At 42.2% G+C, this 25,197-nt stretch overlaps 1 protein-coding gene and 1 long non-coding RNA gene across 2 annotated transcripts in view; one reads left to right on the top strand and one right to left on the bottom strand.

Annotated features, from left to right (window-relative positions):
- Nucleotides 1-4,922, top strand: part of LOC115166880 (uncharacterized) — a 60,816-nt gene extending 55,894 nt beyond the window's left edge. The window contains exon 4 of the long non-coding RNA XR_003870381.1: nucleotides 4,839-4,922. This is a non-coding gene — a long non-coding RNA (uncharacterized LOC115166880). The remainder of the gene's footprint in view (nucleotides 1-4,838) is intronic.
- arnt2 (aryl-hydrocarbon receptor nuclear translocator 2) overlaps nucleotides 1-25,197 on the bottom strand; it is a gene marked incomplete in the record, with an annotated part of 104,368 nt that overhangs the window by 52,387 nt on the left and 26,784 nt on the right. The window contains 4 exon segments of the mRNA XM_029720779.1: nucleotides 5,235-5,311; nucleotides 6,961-7,046; nucleotides 9,091-9,156; nucleotides 12,168-12,270. Of these exon segments, the coding sequence (XP_029576639.1) occupies nucleotides 5,235-5,311; nucleotides 6,961-7,046; nucleotides 9,091-9,156; nucleotides 12,168-12,270 (332 nt within the window).

Below are 25,197 nucleotides of genomic sequence, written 5' to 3'. Positions count from 1 at the left end.
ACCAGAGGGTTAGATATATGTGAGAGAGATTAAAGGATGGAGGGACCAGAGAGTTAGATATATGTGAGAGAGATTAAAGGGTGGAGGGACCAGAGAGTTAGATATATGTGAGAGAGATGAAAGGATGGAGGGACTGGAGAGTTAGATATATGTGAGAGAGATTAAAGGATGGAGGGACCAGAGAGTTAGATATATGTGAGAGAGATTAAAGGGTGGAGGGACCAGAGAGTTAGATATATGTGAGAGAGATGAAAGGATGGAGGGACCAGAGAGTTAGATGTATGTGAGAGAGATTAAAGGATGGAGGGACCAGAGAGTTAGATATATGTGAGAGAGATTAAAGGATGGATGGACTGGAGAGTTAGATATATGTGAGAGAGATGAAAGGATGGAGGGACCAGAGAGTTAGATGTATGTGAGAGAGATTAAAGGATGGAGGGACTGGAGAGTTAGATATATGTGAGAGAGATTAAAGGATGGAGGGACTGGAGAGTTAGATATATGTGAGAGAGATTAAAGGATGGAGGGACTGGAGAGTTAGATATATGTGAGAGAGATTAAAGGATGGAGGGACCAGAGAGTTAGATGTATGTGAGAGAGATTAAAGGATGGAGGGACTGGAGAGTTAGATATATGTGAGAGAGATTAAAGGATGGAGGGACCAGAGAGTTAGATATATGTGAGAGAGATTAAAGGATGGAGGGACCAGAGAGTTAGATATATGTGAGAGAGATTAAAGGATGGAGGGACCAGAGAGTTAGATATATGTGAGAGAGATTAAAGGATGGAGGGACCAGAGAGTTAGATATATGTGAGAGAGATTAAAGGATGGAGGGACCAGAGAGTTAGATATATGTGAGAGAGATTAAAGGATGGAGGGACCAGAGAGTTAGATATATGTGAGAGAGATTAAAGGATGGAGGGACCAGAGAGTTAGATATATGTGAGAGAGATTAAAGGATGGAGGGACCAGAGAGTTAGATATATGTGAGAGAGATTAAAGGATGGAGGGACCAGAGAGTTAGATATATGTGAGAGAGATTAAAGGATGGAGGGACCAGAGAGTTAGATATATGTGAGAGAGATTAAAGGATGGAGGGACCAGAGAGTTAGATATATGTGAGAGAGATTAAAGGATGGAGGGACCAGAGATTTAGATATATGTGAGAGAGATTAAAGGATGGAGGGACCAGAGGGTTAGATATATGTGAGAGAGATTAAAGGATGGAGGGACTGGAGAGTTAGATGTATGTGAGAGAGATTAAAGGATGGAGGGACCAGAGAGTTAGATATATGTGAGAGAGATTAAAGGATGGAGGGACCAGAGGGTTAGATATATGTGAGAGAGATGAAAGGATGGAGGGACCAGAGAGTTAGATATATGTGAGAGAGATTAAAGGATGGAGGGACCAGAGAGTTAGATATATGTGAGAGAGATTAAAGGATGGAGGGACCAGAGAGTTAGATATATGTGAGAGAGATTAAAGGATGGAGGGACCAGAGAGTTAGATATATGTGAGAGAGATTAAAGGATGAAGGGACCAGAGAGTTAGATATATGTGAGAGAGATTAAAGGATGGAGGGACCAGAGAGTTAGATATATGTGAGAGAGATTAAAGGATGGAGGGACCAGAGAGTTAGATATATGTGAGAGAGATGAAAGGATGGAGGGACCAGAGAGTTAGATATATGTGAGAGAGATTAAAGGATGAAGGGACCAGAGAGTTAGATATATGTGAGAGAGATTAAAGGATGGAGGGACTGGAGAGTTAGATATATGTGAGAGAGATTAAAGGATGGAGGGACCAGAGAATTAGATATATGTGAGAGAGATTAAAGGATGAAGGGACCGGAGAGTTAGATATATGTGAGAGAGATTAAAGGATGGAGGGACCAGAGAGTTAGATATATGTGAGAGAGATTAAAGGATGGAGGGACCAGAGAGTTAGATATATGTGAGAGAGATGAAAGGATGGAGGGACCAGAGAGTTAGATACATGTGAGAGAAATGAAAGGATGGAGGGACCAGAGAGTTAGATATATGTGAGAGAGATTAAAGGATGGAGGGACCAGAGGGTTAGATATATGTGAGAGAGATTAAAGGATGGAGGGACTGGAGAGTTAGATATATGTGAGAGAGATTAAAGGATGGAGGGACCAGAGAGTTAGATATATGTGAGAGAGATGAAAGGATGGAGGGACCAGAGAGTTAGATACATGTGAGAGAGATGAAAGGATGGAGGGACCAGAGGGTTAGATATATGTGAGAGAGATTAAAGGATGGAGGGACTGGAGAGTTAGATATATGTGAGAGAGATTAAAGGATGGAGGGACCAGAGAGTTAGATATATGTGAGAGATTAAAGGATGGAGGGACCAGAGAGTTAGATATATGTGAGAGAGATTAAAGGATGGAGGGACCGGAGAGTTAGATATATGTGAGAGAGATTAAAGGATGGAGGGACCAGAGAGTTAGATATATGTGAGAGAGATTAAAGGTGGCACTATGAAGAAGAAGGTAAAAAGCAGGAGGAGGATGGGAGTACTAGGAAGGTTTTATTTGGAGCCTTCAGGGCCCTTATTCATAAAGCGTCTCATAGTGGGAGTGCTGATCTAGGATCAGGTCCCCCTGTCCATTTAATCTAATTCATCAAGATCTAAAAAACTAAACTGATCCTAGATCAGCACTCCTACTCTGAGAAGCTGTATGAATACGGGGCACTTTTTCAGGAACATGTTTAATCTGTTGGGGCTAGGGGGCAGTATTTGCATGGCCGGATAAAAAACGTACCCGATTTAAACTGGTTACTACTCTTGCCCAGAAACGAGAATATGCATATAATTAGTAGATTTGGATAGAAAACCCTCTAAAGTTTCTAAAACTGTTTGAATGGTGTCTGTGAGTATAACAGAACTCATATGGCAGGCCAAAACCTGAGAAGATTCCATACAGGAAGTGCCCTGTCTGACCATTTGTTCTCCTTCTGTGGCATCTCTATCAAAAATACAGCATCTCTGCTGTAACGTGCCATTTTCTAAGGGTTCCATTGGCTCTCAGAAGGCGCCAGAAAGTGGAATGATGTCTCTCCAGTCTCTGGGCGAAAAACAGCAGGAGATTTTGTGAGTGGTCAGGCTGAGAACAGTGACACTGGAGATGCGCGTTCATGTGAATTCTCACATTTTTTCTTTCAGCCTTTGAATGAATACAACGTCGCCCGGTTGGAATATTATCCCTATTTTACGAGAAAAATAGCATAAAAATTGATTTTAAACAGCGTTTGACATGCTTCGAAGTACGGTAATGGAATATTTAGATTCTTTTTGTCACGAAATGCGCTCGTGCGTCACCCTTCGTATACGGACCTGAACGCACGAACAAAACGGAGGTATTTGAATATAATTATGGATTATTTGGAACCAAAACAACATTTTTTGTTGAAGTAGAAGTCTTGGGAGTGCATTCTGATGAAGAACAGCAAAGGTAATCCAATTTTTCTTATAGTAATTCTGAGTTTGGTGAGGGCCAAACTTGGTGGGTGTCAAATTAGCTAGCCGTGATGGCCGGGCTATGTACTCAGAATATTGCAAAATGTGCTTTTGCCGAAAAGCTATTTTAAAATCTGACACCGCGATTGCATAAAGGAGTTCTGTATCTATAATTCTTAAAATAATTGTTATGTATTTTGCGAACGTTAATCGTAAATTCACCGGAAGTTTGCAGTGGGTATGCTAGTTCTGAACATCACATGCTAATGTAAAAAGCTGTTTTTTTATATAAATATGAAATTGATTGAACAAAACATGCATGTATTGTATAACATAATGTCCTAGGAGTGTCATCTGATGAAGATCATCAAAGGTAAGTGCTGCATTTAGCTGTGGTTTGGGTTTTGTGACATATATGCTTGCTTTGAAAATGGCTGTGTGATTATTTTTGGCAGGGTACTTACTCTCCTGACATAATCTAATGTTTTGCTTTCGCTGTAAAGCCTTTTTGAAATCAATGTGGTTAGATTAACGAGAGTCTTGTCTTTAAAATGGTGTAAAATAGTCATATGTTTGAGAAATTGAAGTTATAGCATTTTAGGTATTTGTATTTCGCGCCACGCGATTTCACTGGCTGTTGACTAAGTGGGACGCAAATGTCCTACCTTGCCCAGGAGGTTAATGCAGCTTAAAATGATCCTGTGTTGTGTTCAATTCTGTTCCCCCATTAGCTTCCATTCACGACACCAAAGGCCTGTTTCTTCCTAATGTCATCAGATCATATTAACATGATATTTGTTGTAGCATGTGATCTGGTCTCATAAAGACTTCAGTTGTGTCTCAAAAGTTTTGTCCAAAAGCAAGGAGAGACGAAATCTGGATTACAATGTCCTGAAAACTGTCCCAAGTGGTTAATTGGTCCTGAAAACTGTCCCAAGTGGTTAATTGGTCCTGTAAACTGTCCCAAGTGGTTAATTGGTCCTGAAAACTGTCCCAAGTGGTTAATTGGTCCTGAAAACTGTCCCAAGTGGTTAATTGGTCCTGAAAACTGTCCCAAGTGGTTAATTGGCCCTGAAAACTGTCCCAAGTGGTTAAATTGGCAGCGTTTGAGATACAGTAGAAAAGGTTTTATCAAAACTTAACAGAAAATATGAACTGTTTTGACCATTTAGCCAGATACTGTACATGTCTGGTGTGTCTTATGCACATGTAAGCACCCTTTACGTTTTAAAGCTAATTTCACACAATTCTACACATTTTGCAAGGGGTAGAGAATTGCTAGGCAGTTGTAAAGCTAATGTCCTGCAATTTGACAATTGTTTTCATGTCTTATGTGTGTTTACATGATACCAGGGATCGAAGCCTGACGGAGTAAGCCGGGACACAGACTGCGGTCCACCAGTTGAGTATGGGGGGGGTATATGGGATACTATGAGAGGACAGTAGTGGTTCAACTCCCTCTAAAACATCAGAGAAATCTGGGAGCTGAGAAGGTTAAGGTAGGAGATGGTAGATGTTGGACACGGGAATAAGGGTTGAACTGGTTGAGTTATGTGAGGATGGGAAGAGGTCTTCAGTGCTCGTTCCACCTGTCTGCTCCATTACTGTAATCCTCCTATACTGATGCTCCCTGACAACCCTGTGTTCTCAGGTCACACCTTCTCATGCACAATATACACACACACACACACACACACACACACACACACACACACACACACACACACACACACACACGCACGATGGTACCTGCAGTCTTCCGATGGCCACAAGGCAGTATTTACTGGTCTGTCCTGCCTCTGTGTCTTCTTCTGGTATGGTCATACCTGACATAGAGAGAAAGGAGGAGAGAAAAGAGAGAAAGATATTAAATACAAGAGAGAGAGATATCAAGATGACAGCTATCTAATAAAGTGCAAATGTGTGGTTTCAGATGTGAACTTTGTGTTGTTGAGGTGATCTCCAGCATGACACTGTGTAGTCTAGTACCGTACCAGTGTGCTGTACAAGCTGCTTTCTCCAGAACAGCTGAGGCGCAAGCAGATAAATCACACAAACACACACCCACACAAATCATCCGGAACAAATATCCAAAATCTCTTACTGCCAGTATCCATATTCATATACATCACAAAGGGAAGGAGGGAGAGGAGGGAAAGAGAATGAGCAAGAGAGAGTTTAAGTCTTCATTGATTTAAATGTTGATATCAGTTTCCCACAGTAATGAATTCCTTTGTTGTTTCCTTGACAACACAAAAACACCTATTAGTCATAATGAAGACTGTTCACAGGTCTCCCTCTCTCCTCCCCTCCCCTGCCCTCTCCTCTCCCCTCCAGTAGGGGATCAGTGTGTTTTTCTATCTGTTTGTCTTATTGTCTGTATAATTTTTCAAAAGACAAATTTTTAAAAAAAGTTGAAAAAAACCCCAAAACAAACAAGAGAATCTGTGTTGAGGACTTTTACTACATAGTCAACCAACTAGCCAGCCACGTCAATGCAAGAAGTAGCCTGCGGGCCAAATGGCACTATATTCCCTGTATAGTGCACTACTTTTGACCAGAGCCATATGTGAATAAGGTGCCAATTGGGACACATCCGTCTAGATTCAATAATATACACAACTATCATTTTGATGTTCTATCCCAGCCATACCATCCATCCTACTACCTGACCTCTGTCCACTTTAGTCTCCCCAGGGCCTTTGTTCAGAAAGACACTCAGAGAAGGAGAGCTCATCTAGGATTGCCTTTTACATGGACAGGGGAGGACCTGATCCTAGATCAGCACTCCTAATCTGAGATGCTTTCTGAACATGGACCCAGAAGAGCTGACATGAGACATAAGCTACATTCTACCAGTTCTTGTGCTGTTTTCGCGTGTGCGAACGCGGGTGATGCGTCTGATTTAGTACCTTAAGACTGATAGTGGGCGAGCGATAGACTGACAGTCCAGAACATTCCACTGGTCTATTTATGTCCCAGGAAGTTAAACATGTGTCAACGATTTCCACACACATGTGGCGTGTCCGTGTGATCGGGGATTCTGGGAATCATTCAGTATAGCCTCAAAGCAGTTGAAATACATTTCATACTGTGATGCTGAAAGTTGCTCCCCACCCCCCCCCCATTTAGACACCTGGTTCTGAATCCCAAAACACTCATGGGAATTGCAGACAGAATTCCAGGCCGGGGGGTTGCGTGACTCTGTAAACACTTGAAAGAGTTGGAGTGTGTGTCAACGAGTGCATCCGAAGTCATGTGTGATCTCTGACCCCCATCCATCCTGGATGCCACGTGTGTGAATGTGTATGCGTGTGTATGTGTTTGTGCATGTGTGTATGGTGTGTGCGTGTGTGTTCTGCTACCACCACTGTTGTCAATGTTTTGAATGGAAAGCCCACACACTGCTAGCATCAACAAATCTATTAGTTGAACTAGTTAGGGAGATAAAAGGTTGTGTATGGTCAGTAGATACCTGCTGGGGGCCATGCTTTGATGTAGCCGGTACAGTGCACCACAGAGTACTGATCCTCTCCCTCCTTCGAGGGTCCCAGACCGTTCCTAGAAACAATCAGATTACACACACATTTAACAACACACACATTTAACAATACACACCAGGGTTTTTAATGGATCAATAACGGGCTTAGGTGGTGGGCGTGGCAGGTGTGCGTGAAAAATGCTCTTTTTTAAAGCCAATTTCCTGCAATTTTATACATTTTCCCATGAAGCTGAGAGAGAAATGTTGCAGTTTTAAAGCTAATTTCCTCCGATTCTACATATTCTGCCATGAAGCTGAGAGAGAAATGTTGCAGTTTTAAAGCTAATTTCTATGCATTTTGTAATGGCTAATGCTGTGTTCTTTTGCTCAAACATAATAACAACATCAACACTGCTAAATTCATTGTGGAAATTTCAAATCTCCCTGACTGTCTAGCTTTTATTTTGGTGATTGTTAGTTGTCAAAGATTATATTATAAAAAAATATACACTGAGTGTACAAAACATTAGGAACACCAGCTCCTTCCATGACAGACTGACCAGGTGAATCCAGGTGAAAGCTATGATCCCTTATTGATGTCACTTGTTAAATCTACTTCAATCAGTATAGATGAAGGGGAGGAGACAGATTAAAGAATGATTTTTAAACCTTGAGACATGGATAGTGTATGTGTGCCATTCAGAGGGTGAATGGGCAAGACAAAACATTTAACTGCCTTGCCTTATTATTTCACTGTCGTACTGTGTTCGATCTTGTCTAGCCATCTTGTGTCAAGAGGACCACAATGGAAATAAGTCTCAGACTTTATTGTGTTATCCTCCATGATTTTATTCATGTGCATGTATGGCTTTTAAGTTTTATGTGTGCTTGTTTTTAAAATGGTTGAATTAATAAACTAAACAAAAAAAAATTGGAATGGGGTATTGTAGTAGGTGCCAGGCGCACCGGTTTGAGTGTGTCAAGAAGTGCAATGCTGCTGGGTTTTTCACACTCAACAGTTTCCCGTGTATCAAGAATGGTCCACCACCCAAAGAACATCCAGCCAACTTGACAACTGTGGGAAGCATTGGCGTAAACCTGGGCCAGCTTCCCTGTGGAACACTTGACACCATGCCCCGACGAATTGAGGCTGTTCTGAGGGCAAAAGGGGGTGCAACTCAATATTAGGAAGGTGTTCCTAATGTTTTGTACACTTTTTCTATATACAATGTTCGGACCAAAACAATTGTTATGCGGCCACCCAAGGATTTCAATGGCAGAAAAAACCCAACACACGTAAAGTTGCACATGCAAACATGAACGTACACACAAACAAGTTATCTTAGCCTGATGAAGGGAGATGGAGGGAGGATAGAAGAGGTAGAGAGAGGAGGAGAAGAACAGGGAGAAGATTTATCTGCTAGCCTGGTTCCTCACTAGGTTTCTTCCTAGGTTCCTGCCTTTCTAGGGAGTTTCTCCTAGCCACTGTTTTCTACATCTACACTGCTTGCTCTGTGGGGTTTCAGGCTGGGTATCTGTAAAGCACTTTGTGACAACTGCTCAAATAAAAAGGGCTTTATAAAAATGTTTGATGTTAATTTGACGAGGTTAGTCTCAGATTTTTTCAAGACCTGGCCAAAATAGCAGCACACAAAGTTGCAGACACATTTACAACATAAAACACTACAGGAAGATAGTTTTGGAAAGTGTGGTGCAGCTTAATTTTCCATCAGAGTGTTCAACCTAGCTTTAAACTCATTTAAAAAGGGACAAGCTCCTGTAATTTCAGGACCTGAAGCTTGTTCCAAGCGAAAGGTGCAGAGAACTGGAAAGCTTTTTCCCTAGCCCTGTACGGACCTTAGGCACAATCAACAAAACACAGTCATGTGAGCGCAGGCCATAGTTTTCATCTGTCTGCTGGACAATGTAGTTACACAAGTCAAATGGGAGCTGTCGCAATATGGCCTTCTAAATAAAAACATTCCAATGATCTAATCTCTGAAGAGCTAAATCATTGGTACGTTTATTTATTTCTAAGGCCATATTGAGACAGGGGAGAAGAACATCTAGTAAAAAAAGAAAGGTAGGAATAGTAAAGTGAGAGCCGACGTCTGTTTGTCTCACCTGTATCTCTTCCTCATGTTGGACAGTCGGTTGAGAGAGATGTGGTCCAGTGGGGTGCTGCCACATCTGAAGAGAAACACACAGGGTACATCAGAGATGTCAGAGATCATCAGAGATCAACTAGATTCAGACACGGGACGATCTTTGAGAAACACACAGGACACTATACATCAGAGATCAACTAGATTCAGACACGGGATGATCTTTGAGAAACACATAGGACACTATACATCAGAGATCAACTAGATTCAGACACGGGATGATCTTTGAGAAACACATAGGACACTATACATCAGAGATCAACTAGATTCAGACACGGGATGATCTTTGAGAAACACACAGGACACTATACATCAGAGATCAACTAGATTCAGACACGGGATGATCTTTGAGAAACACATAGGACACTATACATCAGAGATCAACTAGATTCAGACACGGGATGATCTTTGAGAAACACATAGGACACTATACATCAGAGATCAACTAGATTCAGACACGGGATGATCTTTGAGAAACACACAGGACACTATACATCAGAGATCAACTAGATTCAGACACGGGATGATCTTTGAGAAACACATAGGACACTATACATCAGAGATCAACTAGATTCAGACACGGGACGATCTTTTCTTGAGCGGATGGTCAGGGGTCGGAACATAATTACATAATTTGTAGACTGCATATCTGACAAGAAGAATATTTGACCAAAACAATCATTTCAAACCTCACATTTGTATATGATCACATCTCTCTCTGGTATGCGTGGGAATACTTTGGAACAGATTTCCAAAATGTACATCACTTGGAGCTGACTGTTTTTACAATTCTTTGTTGCTACGGATACTTGGGGGCAAATAAAAATCACCCGCGGGCCGCAAGTTGGGGAACCCTGCTATAAGTCATACATACAATGGTACCTCTGGGCCTAGGGCTCCCATTTGGCACACATGTAGTCCGCTCCCCCCCCCCCCCAAACACAGTCAAGCAGAAACAGACAGACACAAACACAGAGAAAGGAACGGAGTGGGAGGAGACAGAGACTAATGTGAATCAGAGAGATGTTTAGACCAGAGAGCTAGAACATATGAGCTGCTGAACTGGGGACATGTCAACCCACAGCACTGATGAGGTGTATGGACCATAAACCAGAACACACACACACACACAACAAATAACCAGTGCCTGACATTATATAATGTACTGTTATGTTCGCTGTGTGAGACGACGGATGCAGGACAAATTGCACCCTATTCCCTATATAGCGTACTACTTTAGACCAGAGCCCTATGAACTATATAGGGAATAGGGTGCCATTTAGAACACAGGCATGGTGAGTGTTATTGGAAAAATCTTGTTTGGTGTGTTGCCATGTTGCTGTGGATAGGATTCTCCTCAATGAGAACAATACATTTGAAATCTGAACCTGCTTTTGTGTGTGTGTGTGTGTGTGTGTGTGTGTGTGTTTTCATGTCTGCTAAATGACAATTGTACTGATTAGATGACTGCATAGAAATGGAGAGGGAAAACAACGTGTACTGTTGGACCAGGTCTCTCTTACAGAACAGACTGTATCTCACAGAGACCTGAGAACCTGGATAAAGGAAGTTTAAAAGAAGCAGTGATGTCAGCTTTAACTGCTGTAACCAAGTCTACACAGTCTCACATTATGGAAACCAAGATGGAAGCCATTTGACATGTGAGTTTCTTTCAGCCGGTGAGTCAGGTATCATTGAGAGCAGAGAGGAGGGACAACCTGGGTTTTTCCACTGATCAACAAAAGGTTCAAGAGAACATCATCTTCTGCCCTTCTGGAGTTAGCTAATATTAGCTTCCCTGATGTTGAAGAATGAACAATTCCTTTCCACTTGGTTGCATGGCATGCTGTTCAGGGCTCTGTGTGTGTGTGTTGTGTATTCTCAGCTGTGGTCACCGCAGAGTGCAGACAGTCATCCCTGCATGCTGTTTTCAATTTGCCAAGCAGCCTAAATAGCAAAAGGAACAAAAGACACACACACATTCCAGTCGTCCTAACAAAGCGTGATTAGCATCTGTGTAATGTGAGTGAAGCAGACAACAAACACAAACATCTCCATTCCTGTGCTAACGAAGCTTTACGCACGCCAGGCCGCATCGGAAATAACGGGAAGACACGTGTCGGTGGTCTGGGCTTTTAAAACCCGCTCCAGTCAAACGGTCAAGTTCAAAAACATTCGGTCATTCTGTGGGCATTAGAGGAACCGGTTTCTAAACATCCTGAGAATGAAATAAACAAAAGTAGCGCTCAGGGTTGAAGCGAGTGGGAGGGGACGGTGGTGCATGACACAAACACACCCACCCAGAGGGGATTCTAAACTGGATTCCTGATTATTGAAATATCTGCAGCAGGATAGGTCATACATAATGACGTGTGAGCTATGGAAGCATCCATCACTTTAACCAATGGTGTCTTCACTTCATCTTGGGGATAGAAAGCATATGGCTCGATGGCCGCGGGGGGAAAGCATATGGCTCGATGGCCGCGGGGGAAAGCATATGGCTCGATGGCCGCGGGGGGAAAGCATATGGCTCGATGGCCGCGGGGGGAAAGCATATGGCTCGATGGCCGCGGGGGGAAAGCATATGGCTCGATGGCCGCGGGGGGAAAGCATATGGCTCGATGGCCGCGGGGGGGTGAAATAGATTATGGCTACACACTCATCACAGTCTACGTCCCAAATGACACCCTATTCCCTATATAGTGCACTCTATGGGTCCTGGTCAGAAGTAGTGCACTATATAGGGAATAGGATGCCATTTGGGATGCAGAACGCATCTCCCAGGCAGGTGTGAACCAAAGACTGGATGATTGCTGATGTAGGGAGATGAAGGTATCTACATATCAGAGATGACTAAGTTTTAAAGGATGGATGAGTCCTTTTGGGAGTGAGTTTACAACACAGGTGTTCATCACTTAACACTTTAAATCCCCCGCAGATGGAGAGATGGATCCAGTTGATATATTGTACGTGCACACTAGCACACACACAGACAGAGACACACACAGACAGAGACACACACAGACAGAGACACACCTCATTCTGCAGATGAAGGATCGTCTGGAGCCCATGCACATCCTCATAGAAGATTGTTGCCCCTCTTTCTTCACTGTTCCTGTCTTCAGGTCCAGGATACGCCCTGAGACAGAGAAAAGAACATGAGATGAGAGACGCACACACACACACACACACACACACAGCCTTGCGGCATCCTGAGGTTCGGGAGTAGAGCTGCACCACCGTTTCTGTCTGGGACAGAACATTTTTGTTCATTTTACATTTACATTTACGTCCTTTAGCAGACGCTCTTATCCAGAGCGACTTACAAATTGGTGCATTCACCTTATGATATCCAGTGGAACAACCACTTTACAATCGTACATCTATATTGTTGTGGGGGGGTGGGGGGTTTAGAAGGATTACTTAATCCTATCCCAGGTATTCCTTAAAGAGGTGGGGTTTCAAGTGTCTCCGGAAGGTGGTGATTGACTCGTCAGTGTATCGCTCCCTCGTTTCTCATTAAGTGTTTGGAGAGGAAAAACTATGTAATTCCTGATATTTAGCCTAATGTAATAAATGGAGAGAATGTCTCTTCCTTTTCTCTCCCTCTGTCTGTCTTCCTCTTCACCCCATTTAGACTATTAGCTACATCATTACTGACTAGTCTGTAGGAAAAACATGTCTACAGTAATTCCAGACAAATAAGCTTTGTGTGTGTGTGTGTGTGTGTCCTGCAGCGATCCGTTCCAGCTGACCCCAGTGTTTTTATTCCAGAGGAATTCCTCCTCCACACACACAGTCAGTCTGAGCTGCGTTGCAACTCATTTGTTTGTTAGATGACTGGGGGCTTAGATCATGCTAACAGCTATCGAGTTAGCTAGTGCCAGCCAGAGGTTATTCAGCAGGACAAGGAGCGGATTCAAGCCACACACACACACACACACACACACACACACACACACACACACACACACGAGTATGAGCGAGCACACACACACAACACGTCGTACACTCTCCACAATTCACATTCCAGCTATAGACTACACAACAGGCCAATTCGAGGCCGGGGGAGGGGCATTTGACAAGGAATGTTGATGACAGGTGGGGGGTTTAATGTTGAAACTGGACATATGGACAACCTGCCAGTAACATTAGTGTAATGAATGTAGCATTAGACAATGTTAACTCTGCTGCCTCCCAAAGCATTGATGTGGTCATCTATACTGTTCGTTTATTGCAGTGGATCCTCAAGGGAGGGAGGCGTCCAGTGTTTGACCCCAGCTAAAGGCTGGATTGTAGTTTTGGCTATAGTCTTGTATTGGAGAGGATACAAGGATCTCAGCTCCCCCTCTTCCTGAGACTGACCCATGAAGGCCGAAAGAGAGCTCTGGACGAATACAACCCGTCTTAGCACGGACATTGCCATTGAAGGTTTCCACCATTTTAAAGTAGTAGATGAGGCCTCTTTCTACCTCTATGGACTGACCACTATGTTTAGATAAAGACATTATCTCCCTGGGGCTCTGGGTGCCCTGGGATGACATATGACTATTACCATTGGCCAATTAGGTCAGGAGTCCAATTAGAAGGCTCTGGTTTTGAACGTGTTGAAAAGCTTTACCACATGTATTTCCTAGGGTCTTTCTCATGGATTGTTGACAGGTTTTCAAGCTCCATTGGTTCGAGTAAAAAAAAATAAAAAAATAAAAATACTGCTCTGAAACACTTCTCTAAAACCCGCATGCACAGGTTATTTACCATTATAAACTGGGTGGTTTGAGTCCTGAATTGTGATTGGCTGACAGCCGTATACAACGGGTATGATAAAACATGTATATTTACTGCTCGAATTATGTTGGTAACCAGTTTATATACGACCAATATACCACGGCTAAGGGCTGTGTCCAGGCACTCCAGGCACTCTGCGTTGCATCGTGCTTAAGAACAGCCCTTAGCCGTGGTATATTGGCCATATGCCACTTCTCTGGCCTTATTACTTAACCTGTTTGTGATAGGGGGCAGTATTTTCACGGCCGGACAAAAAACGTACCCGATTTAATCTGGTTACTACTCCTGCCCAGAAACGAGAATATGCATATAATAGATTTGGATAGAAAACACTCAAAAGTTTCTAAAACTGTTTGAATGGTGTCTGTGAGTATAACAGAACTCATATGGCAGGCCAAAACCTGAGAAGATTCCATACAGGAAGTGCCCTGTCTGACGATTTGTTGTCCTTCTGTAGCATGTCTATCGAAAATACAGCATCGGTGCTGTAACGCGACATTTTCTAAGGCTTCCATTGGCTCTCAGAAGGCGCCAGAAAGTGTAATGGGGTGTCTGCTGTCTCTGGGCGAAGAACAGCAGGAGAATTTGTTAGTGGTCAGCCTGGGAACAGTGAGACTGAGAGGCGCGTTCACGAGAATTCTAAATTTTTTTCTTTCAGCCTTTGAATGAATACAACGTCGCCCGGTTGGAATATTATCGCTATTTTACGAGAAAAATAGCATTAAAATTGATTTTAAACAGCGTTTGACATGCTTCGAAGTACGGTAATGGAATATTTTGATTTTTTTTGTCACGAAATACGCTGGCGCGTCACCCTTCGGATAGTGACCTGAACGCACTAACAAAACGGAGCTATTTGAATATAACTATGGATTATTTGGAACCAAAACAACATTTGTTGTTGAAGTAGAAGTCCTGGGAGTGCATTCTGATGAAGAACAGCAAAGGTAATCCAATTTTTTAATAGTAATTCTGAGTTTGGTGAGCCCCAAACTTGGTGGGTGTCAAAATAGCTAGCCATGATGGCCGGGCTATGTACTCAGAATATTGCAAAATGTGCTTTTGCCGAAAAGCTATTTTAAAATCTGACACCGCGATTGCATAAAGGAGTTCTGTATCTATAATTCTTAAAATAATTGTTATGTTTTTTGTGAACGTTTATCATGAGTAATTTAGTAAATTCACCGGAAGTTTGCGGTGGGTATGCTAGTTCTGAACATCACATGCTAATGTAAAAAGCTGGTTTTTGATATAAATATGAACTTGATTGAACAAAACATGAATGTATTGTATAACATAATGTCCTAGGAGTGTCATCTGATGAAGATCATCAAAGGTTAGTGCTGCATTTAGCTGTGGTTTTGGTTTTTGTGACATATATGCTAGTTTTGAAAATGGATGTGTGATTATTTTTGGCAGGGTACTCTCCTGACATAATCTAATGTTTTGCTTTCGCTGTAAAGCCTTTTTGAAATTGGACAATGTGGTTAGATTAACGACAGTCTTGTCTTTAAAATGGTGTAAAATAGTCATATGTTTGAGAAATTGAAGTTATAGCATTTTTGAGGTATTTGTATTTCGCGCCACGCTCTACCATTGGATATCCGCTAGCGGAACGTCTGTCCCTAAAAGGTTAATTATTACCATGGTTTACCATGAAGAGGATGGAGACAAGACAGAAAGGAGATTATGTTATTTACCAGTATTATTACCATGGTTTACCATGGAGAAGATGGAGACATGAGATGAGGTTATTTACCAGTATTATTACCATGGTTAACCATGAAGAGGATGGAGACAGGAAATGAGGTTATTTACCAGTATTATTACCATGGTTTACCATGAAGAGGATGGAGACAGGAGATGAGGTTATTTACCAGTATTATTACCATGAAGAGGATGGAGACAGGAGATGAGGTTATTTACCAGTATTATTACCATGAAGAGGATGGAGACAGGAGATGAGGTTATTTACCAGTATTATTACCATGGTTTACCATGGAGAGGATAGAGACAGGAGATTAGGTTATTTACCAGTAATATTACCATGGTTTACCATGAAGAGGAAGGAGACAGGAGATGAGGTTATTTACCAGTATTATTACCATGGTTTACCATGAAGAGGATAGAGACAGGAGATGAGGTTATTTACCAGTATTATTACCATGGTTTACCATGGAGAGGATAGAGACAGGAGATGAGGTTATTTACCAGTATTATTACCATGGTTTACCATGAAGAGGAAGGAGACAGGAGATGAGGTTATTTACCAGTATTATTACCATGGTTTACCATGAAGAGGATAGAGACAGGAGATGAGGTTATTTACCAGTATTATTACCATGGTTTACCATGAAGAGGATGGAGACAGGAGATGAGGTTATTTACCAGTATTATTACCATGGAGAGGATGGAGACAGGAGATGAGGTTATTTACCAGTATTATTACCATGGAGAGGATGGAGACAGGAGATGAGGTTATTTACCAGTATTATTACCATGAAGAGGATGGAGACAGGAGATGAGGTTATTTACCAGTATTATTACCATGGTTTACCATGAAGAGGATAGAGACAGGAGATGAGGTTATTTACCAGTATTATTACCATGGTTTACCATGAAGAGGATGGAGACAGGAGATGAGGTTATTTACCAGTATTATTACCATGGAGAGGATGGAGACAGGAGATGAGGTTATTTACCAGTATTATTACCATGGAGAGGATAGAGACAGGAGATGAGGTTATTTACCAGTATTATTACCATGGTTTACCATGAAGAGGAAGGAGACAGGAGATGAGGTTATTTACCAGTATTATTACCATGGAGAGGATGGAGACAGGAGATGAGGTTATTTACCAGTAGTATTACCATGGTTTACCATGAAGAGGAAGGAGACAGGAGATGAGGTTATTTACCAGTATTATTACCATGGAGAGGATGGAGACAGGAGATGAGGTTATTTACCAGTAGTATTACCATGGTTTACCATGAAGAGGATGGAGACAGGAGATGAGGTTATTTACCAGTATTATTACCATGGTTTACCATGAAGAGGATGGAGACAGGGGATGAAGTTATTTACCAGTATTATTACCATGGTTTACCATGAAGAGGATAGAGACAGGAGATGAGGTTATTTACCAGTATTATTACCATGGTTTACCATGGAGAGGATAGAGACAGGAGATGAGGTTATTTACCAGTATTATTACCATAGTTTACCATGAAGAGGATAGAGACAGGAGATGAGGTTATTTACCAGTATTATTACCATGGTTTACCATGAAGAGGATGGAGACAGGAGATTAGGTTATTTACCAGTATTATTACCATAGTTTACCATGAAGAGGATAGAGACAGGAGATTAGGTTATTTACCAGTATTATTACCATGGTTTACCATGAAGAGGAAGGAGACAGGAGATGAGGTTATTTACCAGTATTATTACCATGGTTTACCATGAAGAGGAAGGAGACAGGAGATGAGGTTATTTACCAGTATTATTACCAGGGTTTACCATGAAGAGGATGGAGACAGGAGATGAGGTTATTTACCAGTATTATTACCATGGTTTACCATGAAGAGGATAGAGACAGGAGATTAGGTTATTTACCAGTATTATTACCATGGAGAGGATGGAGACAGGAGATTAGGTTATTTACCAGTATTATTACCATGGTTTACCATGAAGAGGATGGAGACAGGAGATGAGGTTATTTACCAGTATTATTACCATGAAGAGGATAGAGACAGGAGATGAGGTTATTTACCAGTATTATTACCATGAAGAGGATAGAGACAGGAGAGTAGAGGTATGTTTCCCAAACAAAAAACCAGACCAGGAACACATTGGCTACATCATGTTATTTCCCCTGAGAGATAAACACACCCCCACACACTAAGACACCAACAAGTGCAAACAAGTTTGTTTGTGTGAGAGTGAGTTTCATCTGCTGTGTTTGTGTGACCTCATGTTCTAACTGACGGAGGTTAGGCTTGGCTGGGCTTCCAGGACAGCAGAGAACAGGCGACAGGAGAGAAGTCATCACACACACAGGGCTTGGGTTTCGGTAAATGACTTAACGAGGAGATAGTTTAATCAGTGAATTCCCAGGCTTTGTCTGGAGGAGATGACTAACATGTTCTCTTGTTAGCAGGAAAGCTGGGGGGCTAGCTGCTGTGTGTGTGTGTGTGTGTGTGTGTGTGTGTGTGTGAAGCTACCCTCTGCTTCTCTCCATCTGTCAGATGAGCACAACAGGTAAAGTTTATCCTGGAACTAATTCCATGTGAAACACTGCAGGGTAGAGGGAGAACAAAAACACTGCTGCACATGTCTGGACACCATCAGCTGTGTTAGTGTGTTGAGCTCCCGTTTATATAGTGTGTGTGTGTGTGTGTGTGTGTGTGTGTGTGTGTGTCTGTTATCCCCACTGGTCAGGGATGGTCTCCACTTAGTGATGATTTCAGGGAAACCGGGAGGAAATGAAGGGATCATGCAGACATTTGTAGACTGTGTGTGATGTGTGTGTGTGTGTGTGTGTGTGTGTGTGTGTTGATATGTGTGTGTGTGTACGCCAACTACCATCCAGTCCAAAAACCATGTGTTTCTATGTGTAGTGGCTAGGGGTTGTTTAAGGTCTAGGTGCGCCACACAGAAGGAATGTGCGGTATGTGCTGTCAAACCATGTGTGTCTATGGAGTGTGACACTCAAAGGAGATAAGATAAAGCAGTGACAGGCCACTGACGTCCTCAACAGCTGCCATGTCACTGCTGCTTCTACTGGTCGACTTTCAGTGAAAGAGTCAGACTTTGAAAACCAGGGTCAATCGAGAGAAAATGACAAACAAAATAAAAATACAAAAACATTAAATAAAATCGGTATGGTAAAAAGTTTTCGGTGTAAACTTAAAACAGCTATTACCAGATATAAAGTAAGTAGGAAAGATAATGGACCTATATATATTTAAATAATATTATCTTTGAGAACTAACAATCATCAAAATAAAAACTAGATAGTCAGAGAGAATCTAAAATTCTCAATGTCATGGCACGGTGCCTCTACTGATTTTGTTATAATGTTTGAGTCACTCATACAGCATAAGAACAAGACATAAGCCATGGCAAAATGTGTAGAATTGTAAGAAATTAGCTTTAAAACAGCAAAAACACCCACACTTTGCCACTGCTGTTAAAACAAATCCTAGGGGAAAGACTGAATACAGATTTGTTTTTCCTTTGCAAAACGTTTTACTACGGTTTGCAATTCAACACAACCCATGTGTGAAAACTCTGTCATTGTTCCATCTCTGAATGGCCAGGGGATACACAACAATGATGGAATGATAACCAGGCACAGATGAATGTGCCTGGCTGGCACCAAGCCTCCTCTCTCCCTTAACAACCACAGCTACCCGTACTCAAATGACCAAAATAACAACATAGTTCATAGTTCCAGGGACCATAGTTACGGCATCGATTAGCCCTATGGCTTAGACCTTTTGGAACATATTTAGCAGCTGATAGGATTTATGCAGTAAGGTACACTATGCAGAAATCGCTCCGCCATTTCCTGGTTGCTAAAATTCAAATAGTTCGCCTAATTTCAGTTTGTGACAAAACGAGCAAGTATAGTGTAGAGAATCATTGTACCATCTAAACCTCTGAAATATATTTTCTATAACAAAAAATATTGTATTTTCAGCTGTTTAAAGCTGGTTAAAGACGCAAAAACAAAACATAAGAACGGCAAGCATAGAAATAGTGCACATAGAACAGGTCTACTGCTTCTTAGACTTGCTTTAAATGAGATCTATAACTTCTATAACATTTCTATGTGAATTTGGTCAGGTCGCCCAAAAAGTTACATATTGCAGCTTTAATGTCAAGGAATGATGAACACAGACGATTGTTGAAGATATACCTGATCACGTCCTAATATGGGGAACAACTATTGTTACGGGAAATCAAACTGTGCATGCCTAGGTCGTGTTACCACTGGTTTAACTCAAGAGTTTAGATCAAGACCCAGCAACTACATAGAGTTCAGTTGCTGCCGACTGCTAAACAGTAGCTTCCCATGCAAAGTGGTAGTACAATCATCATTTACAGAGAAGGGAGGTTTAGAAGTTTGTTATACACATAATATTTAGTCATGGTTCTGGAAGAGCAGAGCCAGCTGTCTTGACTTGGTTGGTTTCAGACACAAATATGCATGTATTTGACGTACATTCACAAAATACGCAAACGCGCACGTACGCGCAGACACAGACACACATAGACACACACAGACACACACACACACACACATACCAGGGTTTCCATTAGTTGGTAATATGAAAAGCAGATAAATAAAACTGCCGCCGGCCAATTATCGGGAATAAAACAACATAGCAAAATAATGGTTGTTAGCCTGTTCATTGATGGAAATACCAGTCGACATTTCATCTATAAGTGTTTATTTTTTTTGGAGGGGGGTTAGATCAGCTTTAAAACTGCAGATAGAATGTAGCTTCCATACATGTAATTGTCTGCATCATTTCCAATCCCCCTCATATTTTTTTTTATATATATTTTTTTATTATAACCACACACACACAGTACCAGTCAAAAGTTTGGACACACCTATTCATTCAAGGGTTTTTCTTTATTTTTTGTATTTTCTACATTGCAGAATAATAGCAAAGACATCAAAACTATGAAATAACACATATGGAATTATGCAGTAACCAAAAATATATTTTATATTTGAGATTCTTCAAAGTAGCCACCTTTTGCCTTGATGACAGCTTTGCACACTCTTGGCATTCTCTCAACCAGCTTCACCTGGAATGCTTTTCAAACAGTCTTGAAGGAGTTCCCACATGCTGAGCACTTCTTGGCTGCTTTTCCTTCACTCTGCAGTCCAACTCATCCCAAACCATCTCAAATGGGTTGAGGTCAGGTGATTGTGGAGGCCAGGTCATCTGATGCAGCACTCTCCTTCTTGGTCAAATAGCCCTTACACAGCCTGGAGGTGAGTTTTGGGTCATTGTCCTGATGAAAAACAAAATGATAGTCCCACTGATGGAGTATCGCTGCAGAATGCTTTGGTAGCCATGCAGGTTAAGTGTGCCTTGAATTCCAAATAAATCACTGAGTGTCACCAGCAAAGCACCCTCACACCATCACACCTCCTCCTCCATGCTTCACGGTGGGAACCACACATACGGCGATCATCCGTTCACCTACTCTGCATCTCACAAAGACACAGTGGTTGGAACCAAAAATCGCACATTTGGACTCATCAGACCAAAGGACAGATTTCCAGCGGTCTAATGTCCATAGCTCGTGTTTCTTGGCCCAAGCAAGTCTCTTCTTCTTATTGGTGTTGTTTAGTAGTGGTTTCTTTGCAGCAATTCGCCCATGAAGGCCTGATTCACACAGTCTCCTCTGAACAGTTGATGTTGAGATGTTTCTGTTACTTGAACTGTGTGAAGCATTTATTTGGGCTGCAATCTAGATGCAGTTAACTCTAATGAACTTATCCTCTGCAACAGAGGTAACTCTGGGTCTTCCTTTCCTGTGGCGGTCCTCATGAGAACAAGTTTCATCATAGTGCTTGATGGTGTTTGCGACTGCACTTGAAGAAACTTTCAAAGTTCTTGAAATTTTACAGATTGACTGACCTTCATGTCTTCAAGTAATGATGGACTGTCGTTTCTCTTTGATTATTTGAGCTGTTCTTGCCATAATATGGACTTGGTCTTTTATCAGATAGGGCTATATTCTGTCTGTATACCACCCCCACCTTGTCACAACACAACTGATTGGCTCAAACGCATTAAGAAGGAAAGAAATTCAACAAGTTCACTTTTAACAAGGCACACCTGTTAATTGAAATGCATTCCAGGTGAGTACCTCATGAAGCTGGTTTAGAGAATGCCAAGAGTGTGCAAAGCTGTCAATAAGGCAAAGGGTGGCTACTTTGAAGAATCTCAAATATAATATGTACACTACCGTTCAAACGTTTGGGGTCACTTAGAAATTTCCTTGTTTTTGAAATATATATATTTTTTTTGTCCATTAAAATAACATCAAATTGATCAGAAATACATTGTAGACATTGTTAATGTTGTAAATGGCTATTGTAGCTGGAAACGGCAGATTTGTAATGGAATATCTACATAAGCGTACAGAGGCCCATTATAAGCAACCATCACTCCTGTGTTCCAAAGGCACGTTGTGTTAGCTAATCCAAGTTTATCATTTTAAAAGGCTAATTGATCATTAGAAAACCCTTTTGCAATTATGTTAGCACAGCTGAAAACTGTCGTGCTGATTAAAGAAGCAATAAAACTGGCCTTCTTTAGACTAGTTGAGTATCTGGAGCGTCAGCATTTGTGGGTTCGATTACAGGCTCAAAATGGCCAGAAACAATGAACTTTCTTCTGAAACTCGTTAGTCTATTCTTGTTCTGAGAAATTAAGGCTATTCCATGCGAGAAATTGCCAAGAAACCGAAGATCTCGTACAACGCTGTGTACTACTCCCTTCACAGAACAGCGCAAACTGGCTCTAACCAGAATAGAAAGAGGAGTGGGAGGCTCCGGTGCACAACTGAGCAAGAGGAAAACTACATTAGTGTCTAGCTGAGAAACAGATGCCTCACAAGTTCTCAACTGCCAGCTTCATTAAATAGTACCACAAAACACAAGTCTCAACGTCAACAGTGAAGAGGCGACTCCACAGGATGCTGGCCTTCTAGGCAGAGTTGCAAAGAAAAAGCTCAGACTGGCCAATAAAACAAACAACAAGATTAAGATGGCCAAAAGAACACAGACACTGGACAGGGGAACTTTGCCTATGTCCCGCGCCACGTTTTTCTAACATAAACCCTGACACACAAACACACAAACACACAAACACACACACACACACACACACACACACACACACACACACACACACACACACACAGACAGGAAAGTAGAGTGAAAACAAATACTTCAGAGTCAGTGTGCATTATCAAGACAGGACCCAGAGGCTGAGGCTACATGTAGTTTCATTACGCAGACAGGACCCAGAGGCTGTGGATACATGTAGTTTCATTACGCAGACAGGACCCAGAGGCTGAGGCTACATGTAGTTTCATTATCCAGACAGGACCCAGAGGCTGAGGCTACATGTAGTTTCATTATCCAGACAGGACCCAGAGGCTGTGGATACATGTAGTTTCATTACGCAGACAGGACCCAGAGGCTGAGGCTACATGTAGTTTCATTATCCAGACAGGACCCAGAGGCTGAGGCTACATGTAGTTTCATTATCCAGACAGGACCCAGAGGCTGTGGATACATGTAGTTTCATTACGCAGACAGGACCCAGAGGCTGAGGCTACATGTAGTTTCATTATCCAGACAGGACACAGAGGCTGAGGCTACATGTAGTTTCATTATCCAGACAGGACCCAGAGACTAGATGTAGACAACTATCCCTCCTCTATCCCTCCCTTCATCCTCTATCCCTTCATCCCTCTATTCATCCCTTCATCCATCTCAATCTATCCCTTCATCCATCTCTATCTATCCCTTCATCCGGTATCCATCGAGTCATCCCTCTATCCGTCCCTTCATCCCTCTATCCATCCCTTCATCCGCTATCCTCCCTCTATCCATCCCTTCATCCTCTATCCATCCCTTCATCCTCTATCCATCCCTTCATCCTCTATCCATCCCTTCATCCGCTATCCTCCCTCTATCCATCCCTTCATCCTCTATCCATCCCTTCATCCTCTATCCATCCCTTCATTCTCTATCCATCCCTTCATCCTCTATCCATCCCTTCATCCTCTATCCATCCCTTCATCCCTCTATCCATCCCTTCATCCGCTATCCATCCCTCTATCCATCCCTTCATCCTCTATCCATCCCTTCATCCTCTATCCATCCCTTCATCCTCTATCCATCCCTTCATCCTCTATCAATCCCTTCATCCGCTATCCTCCCTCTATCCATCCCTTCATCCTCTATCCATCCCTTCATTCTCTATCCATCCCTTCATCCTCTATCCATCCCTTCATCCTCTATCCATCCCTTCATCCCTCTATCCATCCCTTCATCCGCTATCCTCCCTCTATCCATCCCTTCATCCTCTATCCATCCCTTCATCCTCTATCCATCCCTTCATCCTCTATCCATCCCTTCATCCTCTATCCATCCCTCTATATTTGTCCATCCTTTCATCTTTATATGATGGATGAGAATCCATCTCTCCCCATCTCTTTCTGACAGATTAAACTCAGAGTGAAGCCATGTGAAGTGAATCCAACTGTATACCTACCACTCCACCCCCCTTTCCCTCCCCCTCCCCCTCCCCACCCTCACACCCACAGACGGAATGGAGGTTGAAGCATTTCATCTCTCACTTTGCCAGCGGGTCCTCATTCACTTTCGGCCTGGTCCAATCCCTATTCATATAATATGCATGCTCATCCAATCAGTAACCTCGGCATGCAAACAGCTCATTAGCCATGCGAGGGCGTGGGAGGAGTAACCGGGCTCACTCAATCACTGTGAAACATGAGGTTAATCACACACATAATCACACACACACACTCAATCAGTGAGAAACATATCACAGGCTGATCAGGGGCTGATGCAGGCTAAATATTTTATCTGGAGCTGTTTTCCACTCCAGGACAAATGATCAGGCTACACTGAGAAGACACCAGCTTGGAGATGAAATCAGTTAAATGTTCCAGTTTCAGGGGAGTATATTCCACCCCCGTGCAGCAATCGGTGTTAATCTGAGACGTGTGGTTTGGGAGGCGACGGGAACATCCGTGTGTGTCAGAGCGGAGGAGAAATGTCAGCAGAGTTTTACATGGGGCGGCTCAGAACAGATGAGGGGGAACTCGGAGAGAGGATGCATCCCAAATGGCATCCTATTCCCTATATAGTGTACTACCTTTGACCAGGGCCCATAGGACTTGTGTCAAAAGTAGTGCACTTCATAGTGAAACGAGTACCATTTGGGAAATCATGTTCAATTGAATTTCACACTGGGAGCATGTTGTTAGCACTCTGTAGGATTACTGTAGAAGACTCACTGTCTCACTCCCACTCCAAAACCAAAGTTTACTGAACATTATTAGAGTACATGTCCCACGCCTTCTGTTGCAAAAATGACGACTTGAGGTCTGAAAACCTCTGATAACCCTGGATAACCCCTAACACTCCTATCAACGACCATAACCATGTACTGACATGTATTATATATGCTAACACATCACATTGTA

Source organism: Salmo trutta, chromosome 29 (genome assembly GCF_901001165.1).
Source record: "Salmo trutta chromosome 29, fSalTru1.1, whole genome shotgun sequence".
Lineage (NCBI taxonomy): Eukaryota > Metazoa > Chordata > Actinopteri > Salmoniformes > Salmonidae > Salmo > Salmo trutta.
The sequence above is the reverse complement of the archived record's forward strand: the minus strand, read 5'-3'. Positions and strand labels throughout refer to the sequence as shown.